The sequence below is a fragment of the Palaemon carinicauda genome, chromosome 27, assembly GCF_036898095.1.
Source record: "Palaemon carinicauda isolate YSFRI2023 chromosome 27, ASM3689809v2, whole genome shotgun sequence".
Classification (NCBI taxonomy): Eukaryota; Metazoa; Arthropoda; class Malacostraca; order Decapoda; family Palaemonidae; genus Palaemon; species Palaemon carinicauda.
The window spans coordinates 90,923,336-90,948,456 of record NC_090751.1 but is presented as its reverse complement, the minus strand read 5'-3'; the positions used below and the strand labels follow the sequence as shown (position 1 = coordinate 90,948,456).

General features: G+C 47.3%; 1 protein-coding gene across 1 annotated transcript in view; it reads left to right on the top strand.

The window, feature by feature from the left end:
• LOC137620796 (uncharacterized) overlaps positions 1-25,121 on the top strand; it is a 148,213-nt gene that overhangs the window by 70,724 nt on the left and 52,368 nt on the right. The window contains exon 5 of the mRNA XM_068351235.1: positions 15,691-15,821. Coding sequence (XP_068207336.1) covers positions 15,691-15,821 — 131 coding nt within the window. The remainder of the gene's footprint in view (positions 1-15,690; positions 15,822-25,121) is intronic.

Genomic DNA, 25,121 nt, shown 5'->3' with positions numbered 1-25,121 from the left:
AATGGACAGATGAAAATGCTATCTCCCTGACAGCCTTGTTCAGACCTGGAAAAAATAATGTCTTGGCAGACAATCTGAGCAGGAAGATTCAGATAGTTGGTTCCAAGTGTTCTTTGGACCTTCAGATAGCAAAAAATTGATGACATACCTGAATCCAAAGCTTGCGGTGTACTGTTTGCCAGTATTTGACCTTCAGACAATGTTTTAAGATGCCTTCCAACACTTGTGGGACCATCTGGACGTTTATGTGTTCCCCCATTCTGCCTGTTAAGGAAACTCCTCAGCAGGGTAATTTCGGCAATCAACCTATCCATGAACTTCATAGCTCCACTATGGCAATAGACTGAATAGTACCCGGCTGACGGAGGTTCTGAGGGAGCTTCTTCACGATTTACAATGCCAACCACACTATTATTATTATTATTATTACTAGCCAAGCTACAACCCTAGTTGGATAATCAGGATGCTATAAGACCAAGGGCTCCAACAGTGAAAAATAGCTAGTGAGGAATGGAAACTATGAAATGAATAAACTATTAGAAGTACAGTACAGTAATACCTCGACATATGAGTGTCCAACACATGATAAATTTGAGATACAAGGAAAGTTTTGAGCAAATTTTTGCCCCGAGATACGAGACAAATTTGAGATATGAGGATACAAGACGGTTCCCTAGGTGGCCGAGTGTTCGAGAGGCTGCTCACAAGGACAGCATCGCTCGCTCTTTCTCGTCTGATCTCCATCTCGTAAAATTATCTCCGAGCATCGGCCGTAGTGTTTGCATTTTTTACGTGATTTTTGCGTTAATCAGTTCATAATTAAGTGAATAAGCAATGGGTCCAAAGCAAGCGAGTGCAAACAAGGGTAGTGAAAAGAAAAAGCGTATGATGACAATACAATAGAGATAAAGCATGAAATAATTGAAAAACATGAGAGTGGTGTACAAGTGACTGAGCTGGCTCGCCATTCTGAGAGGAGTACATATCAATATGTTCCATCCTCAAGCAGAAGGATGCTATGAAGAGCACCTAGATAGGTTCCTTTTAAAAAGGGTGGCAAAAAATGAAGGTGAAAACGAGTAAAAAAGCGAGGCAAAAAGAGCCAAGCCGGAAGAAGAAAAGTAAAATAATGAAAATGAAAACCAAATTAGAATTAAGTTTGGTGTAACATAAGATTAACATTTGTACAGTTAGCTAATTTCTTTCAAGTTGAATTAAACTTTAAGTTATGTTACGTAGTGTTACAAAAGTGTAGATACCGAACGTGTTGGCGTCAAGTCTCTCTTCTCCCCTATCTCTCTAACATCGCCATTACCGCTACTGTTGTCTCGAAGGTAAGAACTTCATAATGATGTCACATTTTATTGCAGATCATAACCAGTTACATAGGTACATAGGTATTTGTTATTTTGTGAGTGTAGGTTGTGATTTAGAACAATTAAAAACATGTTTTTCCACTGTAATATACTGTTTTTAGGTGATTTTTTAGAGGGTGGGAACGGTTTAATTTTTTTTAGTTATTTTATATGGGAAAAATTTATCCGAGATACGAGTGAATTGACATACAAGCTTGGTTCCCGGAACGCATTAAGCTCGTATCTGAAGGTACAGTATTACTGTAATGAATGTTTAATATAAAATATTTTAAGATCAGAAACAACTTTTGAATAGATCTGTCATATATAAACTAGTTTTAGGTACAGAGACTTATGTCAGTCTGTTCAACATCAATAAAAATATTCGCTGTCAGTTTGAAGTTCTGAAGCTCCACCGATTCAACTGCCTGATTATGATCATTCCACAATCGTATCCCAGATAGAATAAAACATCTAGAATATTGTGTAGTATAGATGAGGTTATATGGAGTTGGTGGAAGGTTGTTGCAAGCAATGAAAAGTTTCTACAAAGATAGTAAAGCATGTGTTAGAATAGGAAATGAAGTGAGCGATTGGTTTCCGGTGAGAGTGGGGCTGAGACAGGGATGTGTGATGTCGCCGTGGTTGTTTAACTTGTATGTTGATGGAGTGGTGAGAGAGGTGAATGCTCGAGTGCTTGGACGAGGATTAAAACTGGTAGACGAGAATGATCATGAATGGGAGGTAAATCAGTTGTTGTTTGCGGATGATACTGTACTGGTAGCAGACACAGAAGAGAAGCTTGACCGACTAGTGACAGAATTTGGAAGGGTGTGTGAGAGAAGGAAGTTGAGAGTTAATGTGGGTAAGAGTAAGGTTATGAGATGTACGAGAAGGGAAGGTGGTGCAAGGTTGAATGTCATGTTGAATGGAGAGTTACTTGAGGAGGTGGATCAGTTTAAGTACTTGGGGTCTGTTGTTGCAGCAAATGGTGGAGTGGAAGCAGATGTACGTCAGAGAGTGAATGAAGGTTGCAAAGTGTTGGGGGCAGTTAAGGGAGTAGTAAAAAATAGAGGATTGGGCATGAATGTAAAGAGAGTTCTATATGAGAAAGTGATTGTACCAACTGTGATGTATGGATCGGAGTTGTGGGGAATGAAAGTGATGGAGAGATAGAAATTGAATGTGTTTGAGATGAAGTGTCTGAGGAGTATGGCTGGTGTATCTCGAGTAGATAGGGTTAGGAACGAAGTGGTGAGGGTGAGAACGGGTGTAAGAAATGAGTTAGCGGCTAGAGTGGATATGAATGTGTTGAGGTGGTTTGGCCATGTTGAGAGAATGGAAAATGGCTGTCTGCTAAAGAAGGTGATGAATGCAAGAGTTGATGGGAGAAGTACAAGAGGAAGGCCAAGGTTTGGGTGGATGGATGGTGTGAAGAAAGCTCTGGGTGATAGGAGGATAGATGTGAGAGAGGCAAGAGAGCGTGCTAGAAATAGGAATGAATGGCGAGCGATTGTGACGCAGTTCCGGTAGGCCGTGCTGCTTCCTCCGGTGCCTTAGATGACCGCGGAGGTAGCAGCAGTAGGGGACTCAGCAGTATGAAGCTTCATCTGTGGTGGAAATGTGGGAGGTTGGGCTGTGGCACCCTAGCAGTACCAGCTGAACTCGGCTGAGTCCCTGGTTAGGCTGGAGGAACGTAGAGAGTAGAGGTCCCCTTTTTTGTTTTGTTTCTTGTTGATGTCGGCTACCCCCCAAAATTGGGGGAAGTGCCTTTGGTATATGTATGTATGTATTGAGCCATATTATGGGGAAGGCATGCCTTTTAAGAATTAGCAGCATTCGTAGTATTGCATGCAGGATGATACTGTTTGGGAAGGTTTGAATGCTGAGGATGGTCAAAGTTATGAAAAATCTTATGCATGTAACAAACTAATGGAACAATGGTGCCAGAGATTGAATTTCTATTAAAGTTCTTTTTTCAATATTAATCTTACCCGATGATCATGTAGCTGTCAACTCTGTTGCCCGACAGAAATCTAAGGTCGGGATACGCCAGCGATCGCTATACAGGTGGGGGTGTACACAACAGCGCCATCTGTCGAGTAGGTACTCAGGTACTTCTTGTCAACAAGAACTCAATTTTTCCTCTGTCGTGCCACCGGCAAGACCTACTTGGATACGCTGTTGTTTCTGGAGTTGTTTTTCACGATTTTGGTGATGTATTCGCTCTAGATTTTAGCCTTCGCTATTCAGGAACCTTTATCATTAGCTTATCAAGCTTTTTGATTAAATTTGGATTAATTGTTAATGAACTTTGCTAGATTTTGGAATTCCCCCTTGACTATTTCTACAATTCAAGATGTCTGACCATTCTCAAGTCCCTAAGTACAGGCAGTGTAGCGTTAGGGCTTGTTCTAGGCGTCTTCCGAAGGCCTCCATAGATCCTCACACCGTTTGTTCCAATTGTAGGGGTAAATCCTGTCAATTGGAAGATCGATGTGAGGAATGCGCTGGGCTTTCGGAATTCGATTTTAACGAATTCCTAAAAAATGCACGTAGGCTAGAGAAGGATAGGATCAGGAGGAGTTCTTCTCGCTCTTTTGATTTTTCCTCTCCCCATGCCCCTCAACCTATTCCTTCCCCTGTAGTGGTGACTCCCGACCCTGCTACTAGTGCTCAACCCTCCATGGCGGACATGATGCGTGCCATTCAGGCTCTTGGTGACAGAGTGGAGTCATTAGCTAATGACCGGAATCAACTTTTGGCAGATGTCAAAGAGTTGAAAGCGCAAAGTGCAGTGGGAAGTGTAGTGAGTGCAAGTGAACTGAAAAGTGTCAGTGTCAGTGTTGCGCATGAGGGTACATCTGTTCGTGCCAGTCGTCCTCCCAGTCCGGGACCTCTTGCAAGCTCCCAAGCCCAGGGGAGAAGCAATGTCGAAGGACCAAAGGGTTCGGCAGGCCTTGATCAGCGTACGGATGTACCCTCAGTGGTTGCGGACGTATCTGTCAGAGATCGTCCCATCCACAAACAGACGAATGAGCCCTATCATTCCTCGTCTGTGGAAGAAGTTTCGAGGAAGAAACGTTGGACCAAGGTCTCACGACCTCTCAAGCGTAAGGTCCCTTCCGAGCGAGTCCAACGGCCCAGGTGTAGCCACTGGGTCAGTTCGGACTCGCCGCAGTCTTCCGAAGACTGCACACCTCCCAAGAGAGGTAGAGTGGTTCCGCAGCAGGCAACTACTCCGTCTGTTGCCGCACCAACCACGGTAGATCCTAAGTGGTCCATGCTGCAGACTATGCAGTCTCAGCTTGCTTCCTTTATGCAGGAGTATCGTGCTGAGAAGGTTGACACTGCACCAGTTAACCTACAACCTGCCACGGTTGTGCGCTCAGTAGATACTGCGGCTGCCTGCTCCCACACTCCACCTGTGAGAACTCCACCACCGATGCGCAGTCCTCCCTGCCAGACGCATGTTCATGCTGCACCCTCTGTTGACATGCGTGAGCTACCGCATCAGCAGTGGGAAGGTGCTGTCGAGCTGCCGTGTTTTGACACAATGCGGCATGCTCCGCAACCCACGGCAGTCCCTCCCACGCACCAGCACTCTGCTTTTGTTGTTGCCAGCTCGCAGACTGACCAGCAGCGGCATGATGTTGGATCAGCAGCAGCTACGCATGCACCCGTGCTGCCGGATTCAGCCGTTCAGCTTTCTGCTCCACCTTTGCCACTTCCTCCTCAGCTTTCGGATGATGGAGTATCTGATGACGAAGCTGCGCATTTGGACGATCCGCACTCCGACTTAGAAGAACCCAAGTCTACGCCTCCCTCCTTAGACTTTCGGAAAGTCCTTGCCTTGTTCAGGGACTTGTATCCGGAACAGTTTGTGTCTGCAACCCCTCGCTCTCCTCCCTCCGAGTTTGCTCTGGGCATGCAGTCAGCAGCTCCTTCCTTCACCAAACTTGTACTCGCACGCTCATCCAAGAGAGCTTTGAGGGTTATGGGAGAGTGGTTGCAGTCCAAGAAGCAGCTGGGAAAGACTGCTTTCATCTTTCCGCCTACCAAGCTTGCTTCCAAATCTAGCGTCTGGTATGCCACGGGAGAGGAACCCGGCTTGGGAGTTCCTGCCTCCCAGGGCGACTTCTCAAGTCTGGTTGACTCTCCCTGCAGGCTGGCTATGAGACGATCTAAGATTTGCTGGTCCTTTTCTGACATGGATCATCTGTTGAAGGGAGTCTTTCGTGCTTTTGAGATCTTCAACTTCCTCGATTGGTGTTTGGGAGCGTTAAGCAGAAAGACTTCCCCTTCGGATAAGGACTCTGCCATGCTTATCATGTCTAGCATGGACAAAGCCATTCGGGATGGGTCTGGTGAGCTTGCGGCTTCGTACGTGTCGGGAGTGCTTAAGAAGAGAGAACATCTTTGCTCCTTCTTGTCGGCTGGGATCACTCCTTGCCAGAAGTCGGAGTTGTTGTTTGCTCCGCTCTCCAAGTGTCTCTTTCCGGAAGAGCTGATCAAGGGGATGGCTGCCTCGTTGATCCAGAAGGATACCCATGACCTGGTGGCGTCCTCCGCACGTAAGGCTAAAGCTTTACCTTCCGTGCCTAGACCTAGGATGGACACACCAGCGTCTAGGTTCATCCCGCCCTTTCGTGGCAGAACCTCCAGCAGAGGAGGTACCCGTGCCGACAGTCACCGTGGCAAATCGAAGAAGGGTTCCAAGTCCTCAAAAGGCAGAATCTGACTGCCTACCTCTCCAGACAGCAGTGGGAGCCAGGCTCAAGAACTTCTGGCAAGCTTGGGAGAGCAGAGGTGCAGACGCTCAGTCTGTGAAGTTGCTAAGGGAGGGGTACAGGATTCCGTTCTGCCGCAGTCCCCCTCTAGCAACGTCTCCCATCAACCTCTCTCCCAACTACAAGGAGAAGGACAAGAGGCTAGCGTTGCAACAAGAGGTGTCGCTCTTGCTACAAAAGGGAGCGGTAGTCATAGTCCGGGACCATCAATCCCCGGGCTTCTACAACCGTCTCTTCCTGGTAGCGAAGAAGACAGGAGGTTGGAGACCGGTGCTGGACGTCAGTGCTCTCAATGCTTTTGTCACCAAGCAGACGTTCACAATGGAGACGACGAAGTCGGTCCTAGCAGCGGTCAGGAAGGAAGACTGGATGGTCTCGTTAGACCTGAAAGACGCATACTTTCATGTCCCCGTCCATCCAGACTCCCAACCTTTCCTAAGGTTCGTCTTTGGAAAGGTCGTGTACCAGTTCCAAGCCCTGTGCTTTGGCCTAAGCACGGCACCTCTTGTGTTTACCAAACTGATGAGGAATATTGCCAAATTCCTTCACTTGGCAGACATCAGAGCCTCCCTCTATTTGGACGACTTGCTTTTAAGAGCTCCGTCAAGTCGTCGCTGTCTGGAGAATCTCAGATGGACTATGGATCTGACCAAGGAATTGGGTCTCCTGGTCAATATAGAGAAGTCCCAACTCGTCCCTTCCCAAACCATTGTCTATCTAGGTATGGAGATTCAGAGTCGAGCTTTTCGGGCTTTTCCGTCGACCCCAAGGATCAGTCAAGCCCTAGAATGCATCCAGAGCATGCTGAGAAGGAACCGATGTTCAGTCAGGCAGTGGATGAGTCTAACAGGGACACTTTCATCGCTGGCCCAGTTCATCGAGTTAGGGAGACTCCACCTCCGCCCCCTTCAGTATCATCTAGCTGCTCACTGGAGAAAGGACATGACGCTAGAGGCGGTCTCAGTGCCTATTTCCGAAGAGATGAGGTCTACACTGACGTGGTGGAAGAACAGCATTCTTCTCAAGGAAGGTCTACCATTGGCTGTTCAGACCCCCGACCACCGTCTCTTCTCGGACGCATCGGACACGGGCTGGGGTGCGACACTGGACGGACAGGAATGCTCGGGCACGTGGAATCAGGAGCAAAGAAGACTTCACATCAACTGCAAGGAGCTTTTGGCAGTTCATCTGGCCTTGATAAACTTTAAGTCCCTCCATCTAAGCAAGGTGGTGGAGGTGAACTCCGACAACACCACAGGCTTGGCGTACATCTCCAAGCAAGGAGGGACTCATTCGAGGAAGTTGTTCGAGATCGCAAGGGACCTCCTCATTTGGTCAAAAGATCGAAAGATTTCGCTGGTAACGAGGTTCATTCAGGGCGACATGAATGTCATGGCAGATCGCCTCAGCCGGAAGGGTCAGGTCATCCCCACAGAGTGGACCCTTCACAAGAATGTTTGCAGCAGACTATGGGCCCTGTGGGGTCAGCCCACCATAGATCTATTCGCTACCTCGATGACCAAGAGGCTCCCGATGTATTGTTCTCCGATTCCAGACCCAGCAGCAGTTCACGTGGATGCCTTTCTTCTGGATTGGTCCCATCTAGACCTGTATGCGTTCCCTCCGTTCAAGATTGTCAACAGGGTACTACAGAAGTTCGCCTCTCACGAAGGGACAGGGTTGACGTTGGTTGCTCCCCTCTGGCCCGCGAGAGAATGGTTCACCGAGGTACTGCAATGGCTAGTGGACGTTCCCAGGACTCTTCCTCTAAGAGTGGACCTTCTGCGTCAGCCGCACGTAAAGAAGGTACACCCAAGCCTCCACGCTCTTCGTCTGACTGCCTTCAGACTATCGAAAGACTCTCAAGAGCTAGAGGCTTTTCAAAGGAGGCAGCCAGAGCGATTGCCAGAGCAAGGAGGACATCCACTCTCAAAGTCTATCAGTCAAAATGGGAAGTCTTCCGAAGCTGGTGCAAGGCGAATGCAGTTTCCTCAACCAGTACCTCTGTAACGCAGATAGCTGACTTCCTTTTACATCTAAGGAATGTAAGATCCCTATCAGCTCCTACGATCAAAGGTTACAGAAGCATGTTGGCAGCGGTCTTCCGCCACAGAGGCTTAGATCTTTCCACCAACAAAGATCTACAGGACCTCCTTAAGTCTTTTGAGACCTCAAAGGAGCGTCGGTTGACCACACCAGGCTGGAACCTAGACGTGGTTTTAAGGTTCCTGATGTCAGCAAGGTTCGAACCGCTTCAATCAGCCTCTTTTAAGGATCTCACATTAAAGACTCTTTTCCTCGTTTGCTTAGCAACAGCTAAAAGAGTCAGTGAGATTCACGCCTTCAGCAGGAACATAGGTTTTACATCTGAAACGGCTACATGTTCCTTGCAGCTTGGTTTTTTAGCTAAAAACGAGCTTCCTTCTCGTCCTTGGCCCAAGTCGTTCGAGATCCCAAGCCTGTCCAACTTGGTGGGGAACGAACTAGAGAGAGTACTTTGCCCAGTAAGAGCTCTTAAGTACTATTTAAGACGTACAAAGCCCCCTGTGGCCGCGGGGGCATAAAACAATTAGAATAGCGCCAACGTTATCCCTGCGTGTCGTAAGAGGCGACTAAAAGGGACGGGACGAGGGGGCTGGGAACCCCCTCTCCTGTAAAAGTATCCTGTGAGACAGCAACAAAGAGATGGAGCTGGGGGGAGAGTGACTGCTCCCCGCACTCTAGATTTGGGGTGTTTGAATGTGCGTGGATGTAGTACGATAGAGAGTAAAAGATGTGAGATAGGAAGTATGTTTAGAAGTAGAAGGATGGATGTATTGGCCTTGTGTGAGACAAAGATGAAAGGAAAGGGTGAAGTGATGTTTGGTGAAATGTCTGGTAGAGTGTCTGGGATTGAAAGGGGAAGAGCGAGAGAGGGTGTGGCTTTATTGTTGAGTGAATGGATTACAGGTAAAGTAGTGGAATGGAAGGAGATATCATCTAGGTTAATGTGGGTAAGGGTTAGGTTGGGTAGGGAATGTTGGGCGTTTGTCAGTGCGTATGGGCCAGGTAGTGAGAAAAGTGAAGAAGAGCGGAATGAGTTCTGGAATGAATTAACTAGGTGTGTAGAAGGACTGGGTAGAAGGAATTATGTAGTTGTTATGGGTGACTTAAATGCTAGAGTGGGTGCTGGAGAGGTAGAAGGTGTTATTGGGAAATATGGCGTACCAGGTGAAAATGAGAGTGGTGAGAGACTGGTAGATATGTGTGTTGAACAAGAGATGGTAATAAGTGCTAGCTTTTTTAAAAAGAAAGATAAAAATAAGTATACATGGGTAAGAGTGGCAAATGGAAGAGTAGTAGAAAGGGCATTAATGGATTATGTGTTGATAACTAAAAGAATGTTTGGAAGATTGAAAGACGTGCACGTGTTTAGGGGTATGGCTAACGGTATGTCTGATCATTTTTTGGTGGAAGGAAAATTAGTTGTAGCAAAAGAGTGGGGGAATAGAGTAGGTGGATGTAAAAGGGAGCTAGTGAGGGTTGAAGAGCTAATAAAACCGGGGGTAAAAAGTAAATATCAGGAAAGGTTGAAAATGGCATATGACGAGGTGAGAGTAAGAGAAACTGGTAATTTAGAGGAGGAGTGGAAGTTAGCAAAAGAAAATTTTGTTGGGATTGCAAGTGATGTATGTGGCAAGAAGGTTGTTGGAGGCAGCATGAGGAAGGGCAGTGAATGGTGGAATGAAGGAGTGAAGGTAAAAGTGGAAGAGAAAAAGAGGGCTTTTGAAGAATGGCTGCAGAGTAATAGTATAGAGAAGTATGAAAAATATAGAGAGCAAAAGGTGGAAGTAAAGCGCAAGGTACGTGAGGCAAAGAGGGCAGCTGACCTGAGGTGGGGTCAGGGACTGGGTCAGTCATATGAAGAGAATAAGAAGAAGTTTTGGAAAGAAGTGAAGAGAGTAAGGAAGGCCGGCGCAAGAATTGAAGAGACAGTGAAAGATGGAAATGGAAGGTTGTTAAAAGGAGAGGAGGCAAGGAAAAGGTGGGCGGAATATTTTGAAAGTTTGCTGAATGTTGAGGATGATAGGGAGGCAGATATAATTGCGGTTCCAGGCGTTGAGGTGCCAGTGATGGGAGATGAGAATGAGAGAGAGATTACAATAGAGGAAGTGAGGAGAGCACTAGATGAAACGAGAGTTGGAAAAGCATCGGGTATGGATGGTGTGAAAGCTGAGATGTTGAAGGAAGGGGGTGTGACTGTACTTGAATGGTTGGTGAGATTGTTTAATGTGTGTTTTGTGTTGTCAATGGTACCAGTAGATTGGGTCTGTGCATGTATTGTACCACTATATAAGGGTAAGGGAGATGTGCATGAATGTTGTAATTCAAGAGGTATTAGTTTGTTGAGTGTAGTTGGAAAAGTGTATGGTAGAATACTGATTAATAGGATTAAGGATAAAACAGAGAATGCAATCTTGGAAGTACAGGGTGGTTTTAGAAGAGGTAGGGGTTGTATGAATCAGATTTTTACAGTTAGGCAGATATGCGAGAAATATTTAGCAAAAGGTAAGGAGGTGTATGTTGCGTTTATGGATCTGGAGAAAGCATATGATAGAGTTGATAGGGAAGCAATGTGGAATGTGATGAGGTTATATGGAGTTGGTGGAAGGTTGTTGCAAGCAGTGAAAAGTTTCTACACAGGTAGTAAAGCATGTGTTAGAATAGGAAAGGAGGTGAGCGATTGGTTTCCGGTGAGAGTGGGGCTGAGACAGGGATGTGTGATGTCGCCCTGGTTGTTTAACTTGTATGTTGATGGAGTGGTGAGAGAGGTGAATGCTAGAGTGCTTGGACGAGGATTAAAACTGTTAGGCGAGAATGATCATGAATGGGAGGTAAATCAGTTGTTGTTTGCGGATGATAGTGTACTGGTAGCAGACACAGAAGAGAAGCTTGACCGACTAGTGACAGAATTTGGAAGGGTGTGTGAGAGAAGGAAGTTGAGAGTTAATGTGGGTAAGAGTAAGGTTATGAGATGTACGAGAAGGGAAGGTGGTGCAAGGTTGAATGTCATGTTGAATGGAGAGTTACTTGAGGAGGTGGATCAGTTCAAGTACTTGGGGTCTGTTGTTGCAGCAAATGGTGGAGTGGAAGCAGATGTACGTCAGAGAGTGAATGAAGGTTGCAAAGTGTTGGGGGCAGTTAAGGGAGTAGTAAAAAATAGAGGATTGGGCATGAATGTAAAGAGAGTTCTATATGAGAAAGTGATTGTACCATCTGTGATGTATGGATCGGAGTTGTGGGGAATGAAAGTGATGGAGAGACAGAAATTGAATGTGTTTGAGATGAAGTGTCTGAGGAGTATGGCTGGTGTATCTCGAGTAGATAGGGTTAGGAACGAAGTGGTGAGGGTGAGAACGGGTGTAAGAAATGAGTTAGCGGCTAGAGTGGATATGAATGTGTTGAGGTGGTTTGGCCATGTTGAGAGAATGGAAAATGGCTGTCTGCTAAAGAAGGTGATGAATGCAAGAGTTGATGGGAGAAGTACAAGAGGAAGGCCAAGGTTTGGGTGGATGGATGGTGTGAAGAAAGCTCTGGGTGATAGGAGGATAGATGTGAGAGAGGCAAGAGAGCGTGCTAGAAATAGGAATGAATGGCGAGCGATTGTGACGCAGTTCCGGTAGGCCCTGCTGCTTCCTCCGGTGCCTTAGATGACCGCGGAGGTAGCAGCAGTAGGGGACTCAGCAGTATGAAGCTTCATCTGTGGTGGAAATGTGGGAGGTTGGGCTGTGGCACCCTAGCAGTACCAGCTGAACTCGGCTGAGTCCCTGGTTAGGCTGGAGGAACGTAGAGAGTAGAGGTCCCCTTTTTGTTTTGTTTCTTGTTGTTGTCGGCAACCCCCCAAAATTGGGGGAAGTGCCTTTGGTATATGTATGTGTATGTATGTATGTACAAAGCCATTACGAGGACAATCAGAAGCTTTATGGTGTTCTATCAAGAAACCTGCTTTACCGATGTCTAAGAACGCAGTTTCTTATTACATCAGGCTTTTGATTAGAGAGGCCCATTCTCATCTGAAGGAAGAAGACCTTGTTTTGCTGAAGGTAAGGACACATGAAGTTAGGGCTGTCGCTACTTCAGTGGCCTTCAAACAGAACCGTTCTCTGCAGAGTGTTATGGATGCAACCTATTGGAGAAGCAAGTCAGTGTTCGCATCATTTTACCTCAAAGATGTCCAGTCTCTTTACGAGAACTGCTACACCCTGGGACCATTCGTAGCAGCGAGTGCAGTAGTAGGTGAGGGCTCAACCACTACATTCCCATAATCCCATAACCTTTTTTTTTTTTAATCTTTCTCTTGAAATGCTTTTTATTGTTGTTTTATTGGGTTGTACGGAAGGCTAAGAAGCCTTCCGCATCCTGGTTGATTTGGCGGGTGGTCAAATTCTTTCTTGAGAAGCGCCTAGATTAGAGGTTGTGATGAGGTCCTTTAGTATGGGTTGCAGCCCTTCATACTTCAGCACCTAGGAGTCGCTCAGCATCCTAAGAGGATCGCTAGGCTCAGTAAGGAAGACGTACTTAAAAAGGCAGAGTAATGGTTCAAGTCGACTTCCTTACCAGGTACTTATTTATTTTATGTTTGTTATTTTGAATAACTGCTAAAATGAAATACGGGATACTTAGCTTCTAATGTTAACATGTATGCTGGTCTCCACCCACCCCCCTGGGTGTGAATCAGCTACATGATCATCGGGTAAGATTAATATTGAAAAATGTTATTTTCCTTAGTAAAATAAATTTTTGAATATACTTACCCGATGATCATGAATTTAAGGACCCTCCCTTCCTCCCCATAGAGAACCAGTGGACCGAGGAGAAAATTGAGTTCTTGTTGACAAGAAGTACCTGAGTACCTACTCGACAGATGGCGCTGTTGTGTACACCCCCACCTGTATAGCGATCGCTGGCGTATCCCGACCTTAGATTTCTGTCGGGCAACAGAGTTGACAGCTACATGATCATCGGGTAAGTATATTCAAAAATTTATTTTACTAAGGAAAATAACATATTTCTGATCTAGATTAGGAGGTATACGAAATCTAATAGACTGCAAAATCTTGTTCAATAAATTAAGATGAAATTCAACAGCTGAAAACCAGACAGGAGAACAATACTCTAAATAAGGTAAAATGAAGGAATTAGAACACTTCTTCAGAATAGATTGATCACCGAAAATCTTGCAAGACTTTTTCAATATGCCAATTTTTTGTGCATTTGAAAAATTGACTGACCGAATGTGTTTCTCAAAAGTGAATTTGCTATCAAGACTCACCCCTAAAATTTTAAGAGTCATAGAGTTAAAGAAACATTAATACAGTACTGAGATCTGGATGTAGAGGAGCCACTGTCCTCAACCTACTTTTAATCATACTTTGAGTTTTGTTAGGGTTCAACTTCATACCTCATAATTTGCACATGCCCAGGTTTATTTTTACCATCAGGCATTGTGATCCCTACAACTTCATGTCTGGAGGTTATCCATAATCTCACCAAGAGAGGTTTTCGCAACCAGTGACAAAACAGATGTCTAGTTACCTCAGGAGGTCTTTGACCTCAGTCTACCAAAGTATGGGATCTTTTGCTGTTGGGGCTGTGGAAGGGGTCTCTCAGCTAGGAGCCACTATACCCCTAATTTCCAAATTTTTACATTATCTCTAATGGAAAAACTCTGTTGTCTCAGCGGTAAAAGGTTATTGCTCAGCCTTGAGCCAAGTCTTTAGACTGAAAGGGATAATTATTTCCTCTTCGGTAGAGCTGTCCATGCTCATGTGGAGTTTTGAATAGGCTTGTCCTCAGTTGAAAGTGACACCACCTCCGTGTAATGTTGTTCAAATTCTTCGTTCCCAGAAAGGAGCACCTTATGAGCGGTTACATTGGGCTTAAGACCGTGATCTAACACTGAAAATAGTCTTTCTTCTTGCTTTGGTGTTTCCTAAGAGGGTTAGCAAGTTGCATGGTCTCTATGATGTCGCCCATTCATGGGGATGGGGACAAGTTATACGTTCTTCTTCATCCCTGAGATCATTGCTAAGACTCTGAATCCAGCAGTTTTTTATCCTAGGTTCAGTTCCTTCCAGAATTTGAATTAAGAAGCTCGCCAACAGATCAAGCATCTGTTTATTAGCTCTGGTAGAGTCAAGAATAGGGTGATGAGGAACACCATCTTGTGGATTAGACAGGTCATTGACCATAACATTAATTGTTCCCCTCCTCGACAGCTAGGTGTGCGACCCAGAGCTCACAACACACAAGTCCTTGGGTACATTTTTGAAAGGCCTTGTGGTAGCTGCATAACCAGTGGTTTAGCTACCTTGGCTACTCACACGACTATTAGTTGTTTGAGGGAAGAGGTTATGGTGTTAGTCTAGGATGAATGTAAAAGGAATCACTGGCATTTCTTTTCTTCATCTTCCCCTCTCTAGTGGCTTAGCATCCGAAGACCCTGTCAGCTATAACTCCCTCGAAGTTGGTTGTATTTTCATCGTTGCACCCTTAATCCCCTTATGAAGGGGAGTTAGGATGTCTGGTCTCTGTGTCTATATTCACAGACCTGTTGATTATATATACTACATAGTCTATGACAATCATAGATACATTCTTACTCTCATAGTTACTTTTGGACGAGCTGTCAACCTGCTGGTATTACAGGCCACTGGTTTACCAAGTGTCAGGGTAGTCATCTTTTGCATTATCATGGTTGGATGTTGCTATTCTGGGTCAAAAAGGTTCAGCCAATTGAAGGGACTTCCTCCCACCAAAGAGTGAGTCGTCTCTGTAAAGAATTTCAGGTCTATAATTTGTCTAGGAACAAATGATAAATTTGGAAGTAATTTGTATTTTTCATAACAATACAAACCTATAGTACTTTTTACATACTTTACCTGCCATCACTTAAACCCTAGGCAAAGTCCTGTCTGTGACTAAAGTGAAGAAGGTATGATTGAATGGGGTGGGGGGTAGTACTTCCCCCTGCTACCATTGGTAACAACTGGAATGGTTGTTGACACCTCTTTTAAAAGTTTTATAGCTGTATGTCAGCTTGTGCTGTTATCTTCTGTGTAAAGCACTATAGGTTTGTATTATTAGGAAAAATCCAAATTACATCCAAATTAAACTTTCTCCTAGCTATACAAATTTGAGTCCTTCAGTCAAACTTCCCACTTCAGCCACCTCTCTCAGTCCTGAGCTGAAGGTATAAAGTGCTGAAATTCCAATAGTTGGAGAGGCAGGGCTTTTCAACCGCGCTCTTACCTGTCGTTAACTACCTTGTTGACGATTTTAAAAGCTGTTCCAGCTCACGATGAAAATATATCTCTATTTAAAGGACTCCGGTTTGTATAGATCGGAGAAATACAGATTACTTTTAAAATGTTATGTTATTGATAATGATAATACTCTGGTACTCCCTTGATTTTTAGATTGGTATAAGACAAATGTATGCATATTTATTATAGTGTTATATTGGGACATGTTCATTCTTATTCTACTGTTTTTTATCTTTTTAGGTGAATCGCGATAATCACGTCTTGACTCACCCGTCAGTTACTCCAAAGCAAGTTTTCCCATGTATGTCTTGTGGTGTATCCTTTTACAATCTTGCTGCCAGGAAGTTTCACATGGATTCTGCTCATAAAGGGTAAGTGCTTAGGGAAATATTTATGGTCTGTGAATACCTACAGCACTAGTCCTTTGCCTGATGGACAAAAGATCCCTCCCTAGTAGTACAGTATTATACTTGTGCCACTATCCACAAGTCCGCAACAGGTAACTGCCTTTAACTTGTGTATATCTGCGGTGCTGTCAACAACTGAGCAAAATGTTCCTTTTCCCATTGCAGGGTTGCCTACCTAAAACTACTAGTCTTATTTGCTTCAATGCAAAGAACCAAACTTTCTTGTTTTAAAATAAAAGGTACGTAATCCCAAACTGCAACTGCTGTTTAATCGCTAACAGGATAGTTACTGTAGGTGCTGCAGGTGGATGGGAGGACCTACCCACTTCAACAGATTATAAAATAAATTGCCATTTAAGTTAAGACACTTTATGGTATATAAACTATGTAATATGATATAATAAATTTTAATTTGTTCCAACACGAATACTTACCTCGAACTACTTTCTTAGGAGTTACCTATAATCTCCTCTCTACCGACCAGAGTTTTGTGTAGGATACCCTAAAACCCATTTTCTATGAAGGCCTACCTCGGCATTAGAGAATGTGCCCCGAGGGTAGGCTTTGCCCTAGGTCGAGGTCCGCTTGGGTCGATAACGCCTGTAAGTTCTCTGGTCGCGACGTGTCATCACGTCGCTCTCGTTCTCTCTCGACCCTTTGTGTGCACCGCGTGTGTCCCACGTGTTTACCGCGTGGTAACTTGTACTTATCCCTTGTGTTCCTGTGTGTTCACTTTCCGCCCTTGTGCTTCCCAGTGTATTCCTTGATTCCCTGCGTTCCTGTGTCTTGTGTTTGTGCGTTATGGAGCAAATCTGCCGTTGTCCTGGGCCTAGAGCCGGTAAATCGTGTGGAGCGTTCCTCTCCAAACCTGAAGTGGACCCTCACTCCCTTTGCTCTTCCTGTAGGGGCAAAGTTTGTTCGTCATCGGATACGTGCCCCGAGTGTGTTGGTTGGAGTGATATCCAGTGGGTGCGTTACGGCACGAAGAAGAGAAAATCGTCGAAACGTTCACCCAGGAAGGCTAGTGTTTCTTCGCCGCTACCGTCGCCCAGTGAACGGTCCGACGGGGCTTCTGTCTCGCCTTCTCCTACCCAGAGTAGGGGCCGAGGTAAGTCCATCGTGGGGAAAGAACCGAGCGTTCTTCCCCAGGAATCTGGTGAATGTGCAATGGGGATTGCGGGACCTTCTCGGGCTAGTGAGGAGCCCGGTAGTGCTGTGTCAGGGTGCTCTGGAGACTCGGCCCTTGTGCTTGGGGGGCACGTTTCCTCCGATGACCCCTTGTGGGGTAGTAACGTTGTTTCTGTGTCTTCGCCCCCTTCATGGGCCTGTGTTTCAGGTTCTTCGGCAGGCGGTGACAACCAGGGTAAGTTAGGTTCTGCAGGGAGTGATGCCTTCGGGTGGAAGCTTCCTAAGACACCGGGTAGGTCCCCTATGCGAATGGAAGAGGGCCTGGATTCCTGGTTCCCTAGTGTTGGGCGCCAAACCTATTTCCCAACCCCGCTCACGGAAGTTCCTGAAGAATTCCTGCAACCTTCTACCTCGGGTACGCAACGAGTCGCGAAGTCCCCCGCGGTCCCCGCTCCCGCCCGCTGTACGGTAAGTGCAGTGACGTCGGGCTCTTCAGAGGAGTCTTTCTCGTCGGGTGAAGAAGCCAGGAGGAAACATCGACGTCGGAGGGAGCGGTCCAGGAGCAGGCGTTCCCGTTCAAGATCGCGGTCCAGATACAGCAGGAAGCGCTCCTGTTCTCCAAGAAGAAAACACAGGAGGAGTAGGTCACCCGATGGCGATTGGGTTTTCGTACCCCGTAAAGCAGAGATACGATTTCCCCGGACCGGCGGTCCAAGGATTTCTCGCGAAGGAGACCGTTCTCCAAGCACAGTTTTGACCCTCGCAGGCAGATTCGCGAGAAGGACTCTACATGCAGGCATAAGACCGCGAAGCCTCCGGTTCACCCCGCCCAGCGGGGGGTACCGCGTATCCTTACGGGCAGCCTGGCCGAACCAGCCCAGCTGGTGCGGCCCTCGGACCGGAAGGAACGGTTCCCGCTGTCGGGTCAGCCCACGGGATCCGCGTCCTCGTCCCCCAGAGAACTTGAGTGGACACTAGTCCTCGCTGGGTCGGCGATGCCTGTGCTAACCCCGCCCCTGGTGCGGAAGCCTCCGCCGGGGAGGACCAGTACCTCGGCAGGGGAGTGCCTGTTGTGTCAAGAACAAGGCGCCCGGTGGGAGTGCCCGGTGACCCGGCTCCCCGGGCTCAAGCCGAGGCTTCGGCTGACGGTAGGGAGGGTTCCCCGACGGAGGACTCGGCCTATAGAAGAGTGATTGGCCTTATCAGGAGGCATCACAAAATAGAAGAACCAGCAGCTACCGACGAGGACTATTGGAGGTCCAGCCTTATACGGTTAATGCAGGCCCCTACTCAGCCTAAGACCTCCCTGGCTCTCCCTCTAGCCCGGGATCTCGTCCTGGGACAGGAATACGTAGATAGAGTGGTGGCAAGTAATGCCGAAGCCCCCAAGACTCAGAGTTCTTCTAAGTTACTCCAGGGGCTCAAGACGCAGGGCAAGGTCTATATACCAGAAGGACGTCGACCAGGAGCCTGCAAAGTAGAACCTTCTCTTAACATCCTGGGCCAGGGCGTCTCGGAGGACAGAGCCTCTTCAGCCCCAGTTTGTTTTTCTCCATCGGAGGCCGCGATGATGGAGGAAATGTCGAGGGACCTGGTGCGCGTCTCCTCTTGGCTAGACTGGTGGGCTTCCACCTTAGTAGGGGTGCAAGCCACGTTTGATCCTACAGACCCGGAACAGCAAAACCTCCTGAGGGAACTTATCACCTCCAGGGGCAAGACGCTTAAGTTCCTGACATACCAATCTCTCGCTCTGACAGCGAATTGGGTACTCCGCAAGAGGGACACCATCCTGGCAAAGGTGTCCCGAAAGGTCCCAGACAGGGAGGCGCGGGCCATGAGGAGCCTTCCCTTGTGGGGTGACTCCTTGTTCCCCTTAAAGGACTTAGAAACCATTATGGAGAAGGTGTCTAAGAGAAAAGAATTAAGCACCCCCAGGCCTACGCCTACAAGGAGACCGCCCTACAAGAGACAGTGCCTCGACGGCTCAGGCCTCTCCTAGCATGACGAAGAGAGAAGCTCCTTCTTCCTCCTGGACCTCAGCACCTCAGCCCCCCCGTAGGGTGGCCCCAGCAGCTTCAGCCTCCTTTAGGACAGGTTATTCTGCCTCCAGGAGAGGCCGTTCAGGCCGCTCCTCCAGAAGGAGATAGAGTGGGAGGCCCCCTATCCCTGCCCAAGCCTCAGGTTGGGGGATGCCTCAGACTATTTTGGCAAGCATGGAAAGCTCACGGAGCGGAGCCCTGGACAGTGTCCATACTGAAGGAGGGCTACAGGTTACCGTTCTTAGCAGAACCACCCCCTCTAATCCCGGCCATCTGGGCGGAGTGGCTTGTCCCCAAGGATCCATTAAAGAAGACCGCCCTTCAAGAGGAAGTGTCCTCCATGTTGGAGAAGGGCGCCATGGAGGAGATTCTACACCCAGGCCCGGGTTTCTACAGTCGTCTGTTCCTGGTAGAAATGGCGATGGCGGGGTGAAGGCCGGTTATAGATCTGTCAGCTCTCAAAAAGTTCATAAAGAAGACAGACCTCAAAATGGACACTCCGAAGTCAGTCCTACTGTCCTTGAGGGAGAAAGATTACATGATGACCATAGACCTCAAGGACGCCTACTTCCAAATTCCGGTCCACCCCTCAAGTCGAAAGTTTCTCCGGGTGAAATGGGGTTCCCAGATCCTGCATTTCAAGACCCTTTGCTTCGGATTGTCAACAGCGCCCCAGGTATTCACGAGAGTCTTCACGACTGTCTCAGTGTGGGCTCACGAACGAGGCATTCGCCTCATCCAATACCTGGATGACTGGTTGCTTCTTTCCTCCTCGAAGGACCTCTTGAAGGAGCAAGGGATGAAACTTCTCCAGTTTTGCAAGGATCTGGGTATCGTGATCAACCCGGAAAAAATCAAACCTATCCCCCTCCACCAGAATGACCTACTTGGGGATGACGCTAGATACCCTTCTGGGAAAAGCTTTCCCTTCAGAAGACAGAATAAACAATCTCATGGAGATCATTCGCCCGTTCCTATCGGGGCGCCCCAGGAGAGCGAAGGACTGGCAAAGACTAATAGGGCATCTGGTGTCGGAGAAACTGGTTCCCCAGGGGAGAATCAGACTCAGAGCCGTCCAATGGAACCTGAAGAACCTCTGGTGCCAAGTGGACTCGCAACAAGTACTAATCCCAGTTCTACCAAACACGAGGCCCTCCCTGGAATGGTGGCATTGCCGGTCGAACTCGCTCAAGGGGATGCCCTTTGCGAACGACCCCCCCGAGTTACTGCTGTTCATAGACGCCTCCAACCAGGGATGGGGAGCCCATCTCCTCGACGAGACAGCGAGAGGAACCTGGATGGACGGGGAAAAGGACCTCCACATCAATGTCCTAGAGTTGAAGGCAGTCCAGAAAGCTTGCCTACACTTCGCAGATCTACTAAGGGGAAACACTGTGGCGTTGATGTGCGACAACGCCACAGTAGTAGCGTACATAAAGAAGCAAGGAGGTTTGAAGTCAAGGGAGTTGTGCGATCTCACCATAAAGATTCTAGATTGGGCAGAAACGAACTAAGTTGTGTTATTGGCAAAGTTCATCCCCGGGAAAAAGAACGTGCTGGCCGACGGTCTCAGCAGGGTGGGCCAAATAGTAGGGACAGAGTGGTCCCTCCTTCCAGAAGTAGCCAAGCTCATCATCCAACGTTGGGGTTCCCCGGTGATGGACCTCTTTGCAACCAAACTGAACGCTCAACTTCCCGTATATTGTTCTCCTGTACCAGATCCGAAGGCAGCCTTGGAGGATGCCTTTCAGCACAGGTGGTACAACCTAGACGTGTACGCTTTTCCCCCCTTCACGTTGATAAGGCAAGTACTCAACAGAGTAAGGACGGCCCGAAACTTAAGGATGACTTTGGTAGCGCCCTGGTGGCCGGAGAGAGAGTGGTTCGCAGACCTAAAAGACCTGGCGAGTCAACCTCTGTGGCCACTCCCCGACAGGTCAGACCTTCTACACCAACCCCATTTTCTCAGATTTCACGACAACCCACAGTCTCTGCGTCTTCACGCCTGGAGACTATTGAGCGACTCCTGAAGAAGGAAGGGTATTCATCAGCTACTGCTAAGAGAATGTCGCTATACCTGAGAAGGTCTTCAGCTGCGGTCTACCAAGCTAAGTGGGACTCCTTCACGAAGTGGTGCGCTTCGAGGCACATTAAACCCCTCAAAGCCTCGGTCCCAGACATAGCGGATTTTCTGGTATATCTCAGAGACAAAATGGGAATGTCAATCCCAGCCATAAAAGGGGTACGGGCCGCCTTGGGCCAAGTCTTCCTCCTGAAGGGCATTGACCTGGGTTCCTCTAGGCACATCTCGATGCTTGTCAAGAGCTTCGAGCGGTCCTGCCCCCCACAAGCAGCTAGGGTGCCTCAGTGGGACTTAGCTAAGGTCCTGAAGATGTTGAGTGGCCCCCCCCTTCGAACCTTTGAAAGATATCTTAGACAGGGATCTCACTCTCAAAACAGTCTTCTTGCTAGCCTTGGTTTCTGCTAAGAGAGTAGGAGATCCATGGACTGTCTTATGACGTCTCTCATTAGAGGGGGTGGAAAGAAATATCTTTCAAGTTCGTTCCTTCTTTTGTGGCGAAGACCCAGAACCCAGTTGTCTGGTATCCTAAATTTGAAGGTTTCTCCATAGCAGCCATCCCTAAGACGGGTATTGCTGAGGCTTTAAAATTGTGCCCGGTCCGTGCCATTAGAAAATACCTTGAAAGAACGGCTCATCTCCGGCCAGGCATCAAGAGCCTCTTCGTCTCCACGGGTGTTACTAAGAAACAAGTATCCAAGAGCACCATTTCCTTCTGGTTGAGACAAGTTATTGCCAGGGCCTACAAGGAAGAAGATCTGGCCGTGCCAGGCGTCCCCAGACCTCATGACATCAGGGGTCTGAGCACGTCCTTAGCCTTTGAGAACAACATGGCAGTGGGTCAGATCCTTCGGGCAGGTACTTGGTCTAACCAGTTGACTTTTACTGCCCATTACCTCAAGGACTACTCGAGGAAGTCCTTAGACGGGTTCTCCATTGGGACAGTTATCTCCGCTCTCCAAGTGGTTTAACGGTAAAAGCCCCTGGCTCAATCGCGGATAGCAAACCGGGAGACACAGGTTCGTTTCCTTCATCCTCCCCAGTTGTTCCCTATCCTCATCGGAGATAACCATCTTGTACCATTGGATAACACGTTCTCCGCAACTACGTTACTGGATGCTACATCAGAAGAAGTTTTTCAAAGGGTGAGTACTTAGACACTAACGTGAGCTCTTTGTGTAGTTACCCTCTCGTCCGTTTTCTAGTATGTACCCTTATACTTAGGCCTCTTGGCTTCCGCTTACTGAGTCTGTAGGTCAGAATAGCACTCCCGCCTCCTAAAGTGAAAGTCTCCTAAGAAAGTAGTTCGAGGTAAGTATTCGTGTTGGAACAAATAAAAAATTTTAAGTAATTTTTATTTTTCCTACCATACTTACCGAGAACTACTTTCGGGTAATGGCCCTCCCTTCCTTCCCCGAGTGCCTCTCTACCCTTGCAAGTGTTGTGCTGCATCAATAGAACTTACTGGCGTTATCGATCCAAGCGGACCTCGACCTAGCGCAAAGCCTACCCTCGGGGCACATTCTCTAATGCCGAGGTAGGCCTTCATAGAAAACGGGTTTTAGGGTATCCTACACAAAACTCTGGTTGGTAAAGAGGAGATTACAGGTAACTCCTAAGAAAGTAGTTCTCGGTAAGTATGTTAGGAAAAATAAGAATTACTTAAAATTTTTGATATTTACCTTTTTTTATAGGCATTTCATTATAAAATCTTTATATCGAGCATTATTTTTTTAGTGTACTCGTATATATATATTTTTCTATTTAAAGTGATTTACAAAATGAAAATGAGTGTTCCGTCACTAAATATAAATCCTTTAGGTCTGTATTAGGGAATATATTTGGGCAAAGGTGGAAGACTAGCCATAAGACTTTTAGTACGGTATAACTACCCTACTGTTAGTTAGCACGGGGGGGTGGGGGGGTGTTATTACCGGAAACCCCGCTCACTCACACGCACACCTGTGTTCTATCGTCACTTTTACTTTTGGCTTGGTTGGAGTGGACATTGTCTCTCTCTCTACTGCCCAACCTTTTTTTGACTGGCCTTTGACTAATTAGAGGAGGACTCTGCAGGGGAGTCATAGACTCTCTATGTTGATGCACCCTCTCCATCTTCGAGAAGGCTGGTTGCAGCCGATCAAGCTCTATCTCTGTCCTGCTCCTCAGCGCTGACAACACCGCACTCCCTCTTACTGAGATGGCTCAGCCAGCGGAGGGAGTGCAAAGTCAGAAGCATGTTCCTATACCTCTCGGGGCACTCCTTTCCTGTTCGCAGATCAGGTTTCCTCTTGAGTGGCTCTTTTTTCTTCAGTTTTGACGACGACGCACTCCCTCGTTCTGTGATGGCAGCTGGTGAAGGGAGTGTAAAGTCTGAAGCACATTCCTGCTCCTCTCGGGGGACTCATTTCCCATTCGCGGGTTTGCTCCTCCCCCTTTTGGTCTCCTCCTCATGGGTCTACAAGGAGGAGGTTAGATTCGTCTATGCCTTTCTCTAGTCCGGTGAGTTTGCCATATCCTGCGATCTTCCTGCACTCGCCCGACCAGAAAAACTCATTTGATTCTACCAGTTTCTGCTGTGACGTCTTACCAGAGTACTCTCCTCACTCCGGTGGGAATTTCGACGACCGATGCAGGTTTACAGACATCGAAAGAACAGCTCCTGTCTTCCAGAGAGTTCCTGCTGACTTCCAGCACTCGCTACACAGAGCACGACCAAGTTCCAGTGCTCATCATCTTGTGACTTCGCCAGCAGAGACTACCAGAGTGATCCCAATTGCCTTGCAGTATCTACGACGAGATAATGCAGTCCAACTGACTGAGTTCCAGATCGCCACCGCAGTCCAGTTTGCGACAGCCCCTTGACTCATGACAAAGCTTTTCATGACTACCCTTCTGTTCACGACCGCACTTCATGACCAACAGCGAGACAGCACAGTCCAGTCGTGATCAGGTTTCTGGAATTCCAGTGACCGCAGTCCAGCACTTGACAATTCCTCTACTCGTGATTGCCCTTTTATTCGGACCAACATTGAAAAAGCTCAAGCTAGCTTGTGACCAGGCTTCATCTCACGACTGAGTTCCTGCATGCCACTGCAATCCAGCTTGTGACAACTCCTAGACTCGCGACCGCTCTTCAGTATCACAGAACATTCCAGTTCACGACTTTCCCTTCCAAGGGAAAGATGCTTTCCTTTATGAGCAGCAATATTCCCGCTTGCGAGGAGAATTGCAGACAGCCAATGAGTCTCGTAGGCCTTGCCTCTTGGAAGACATTGCCGACATCATAAGATGGAGAACTTGTCTTTTTTGCCGAGAATCGCAGAGCGCTACCGTCTTTGATCTTCACTGCAAGCAGGTTCATCGCTCTTCCTGGTGATACGATGCTCTCCTCCTCAGCTTGTCATGCACAAGAGCATGCTTGTGCTTTTACCACAGTGAACACATCATCGACGCTTCAAGCGAGTCTCCAATTCCAGACGACACTTGCTAGGCTCTCTTTGTCCAGAGCAAGAGCGAACACTACCTTATCAAAGCCAGCGCACACTGCCGCAATACCGCGCAGGTGTTCGCAACTTCGAAGTGCGCTCTACTTCAGCAGTGTACAGAACTTTAACTTATATTGTCTACAAGTCATTGACGAATTCAGCGCACACACTTTTCTTTGAACCTAACCCAGCACTTGCCAACAGTTGGACCTCGGCACTCATCAGCCTTTTTGCTTATACAGTATCTCACTCACCACTCAGAACTTATTGTTATCACACAAATACAGTGTGAATAGAATATGTCGATACAACTTCTTAAAAAAAAGATTCATCCTTTTACTAGAGGTTTAAAGGACCTGTGCATCCAGATGCGCAGGCTTCTACATCGGCTCCCCAGTTCTTGTTCGTTGGACCACCACCAGCACCAACTACTACTACTACTACTGGACTTACGTTTCTTGGGCGTTGGCAATCAGTTGCCGCCTCTTTTCCCTGTTTTAAACCATCTAGGTCACGTTTTGGTGTATGG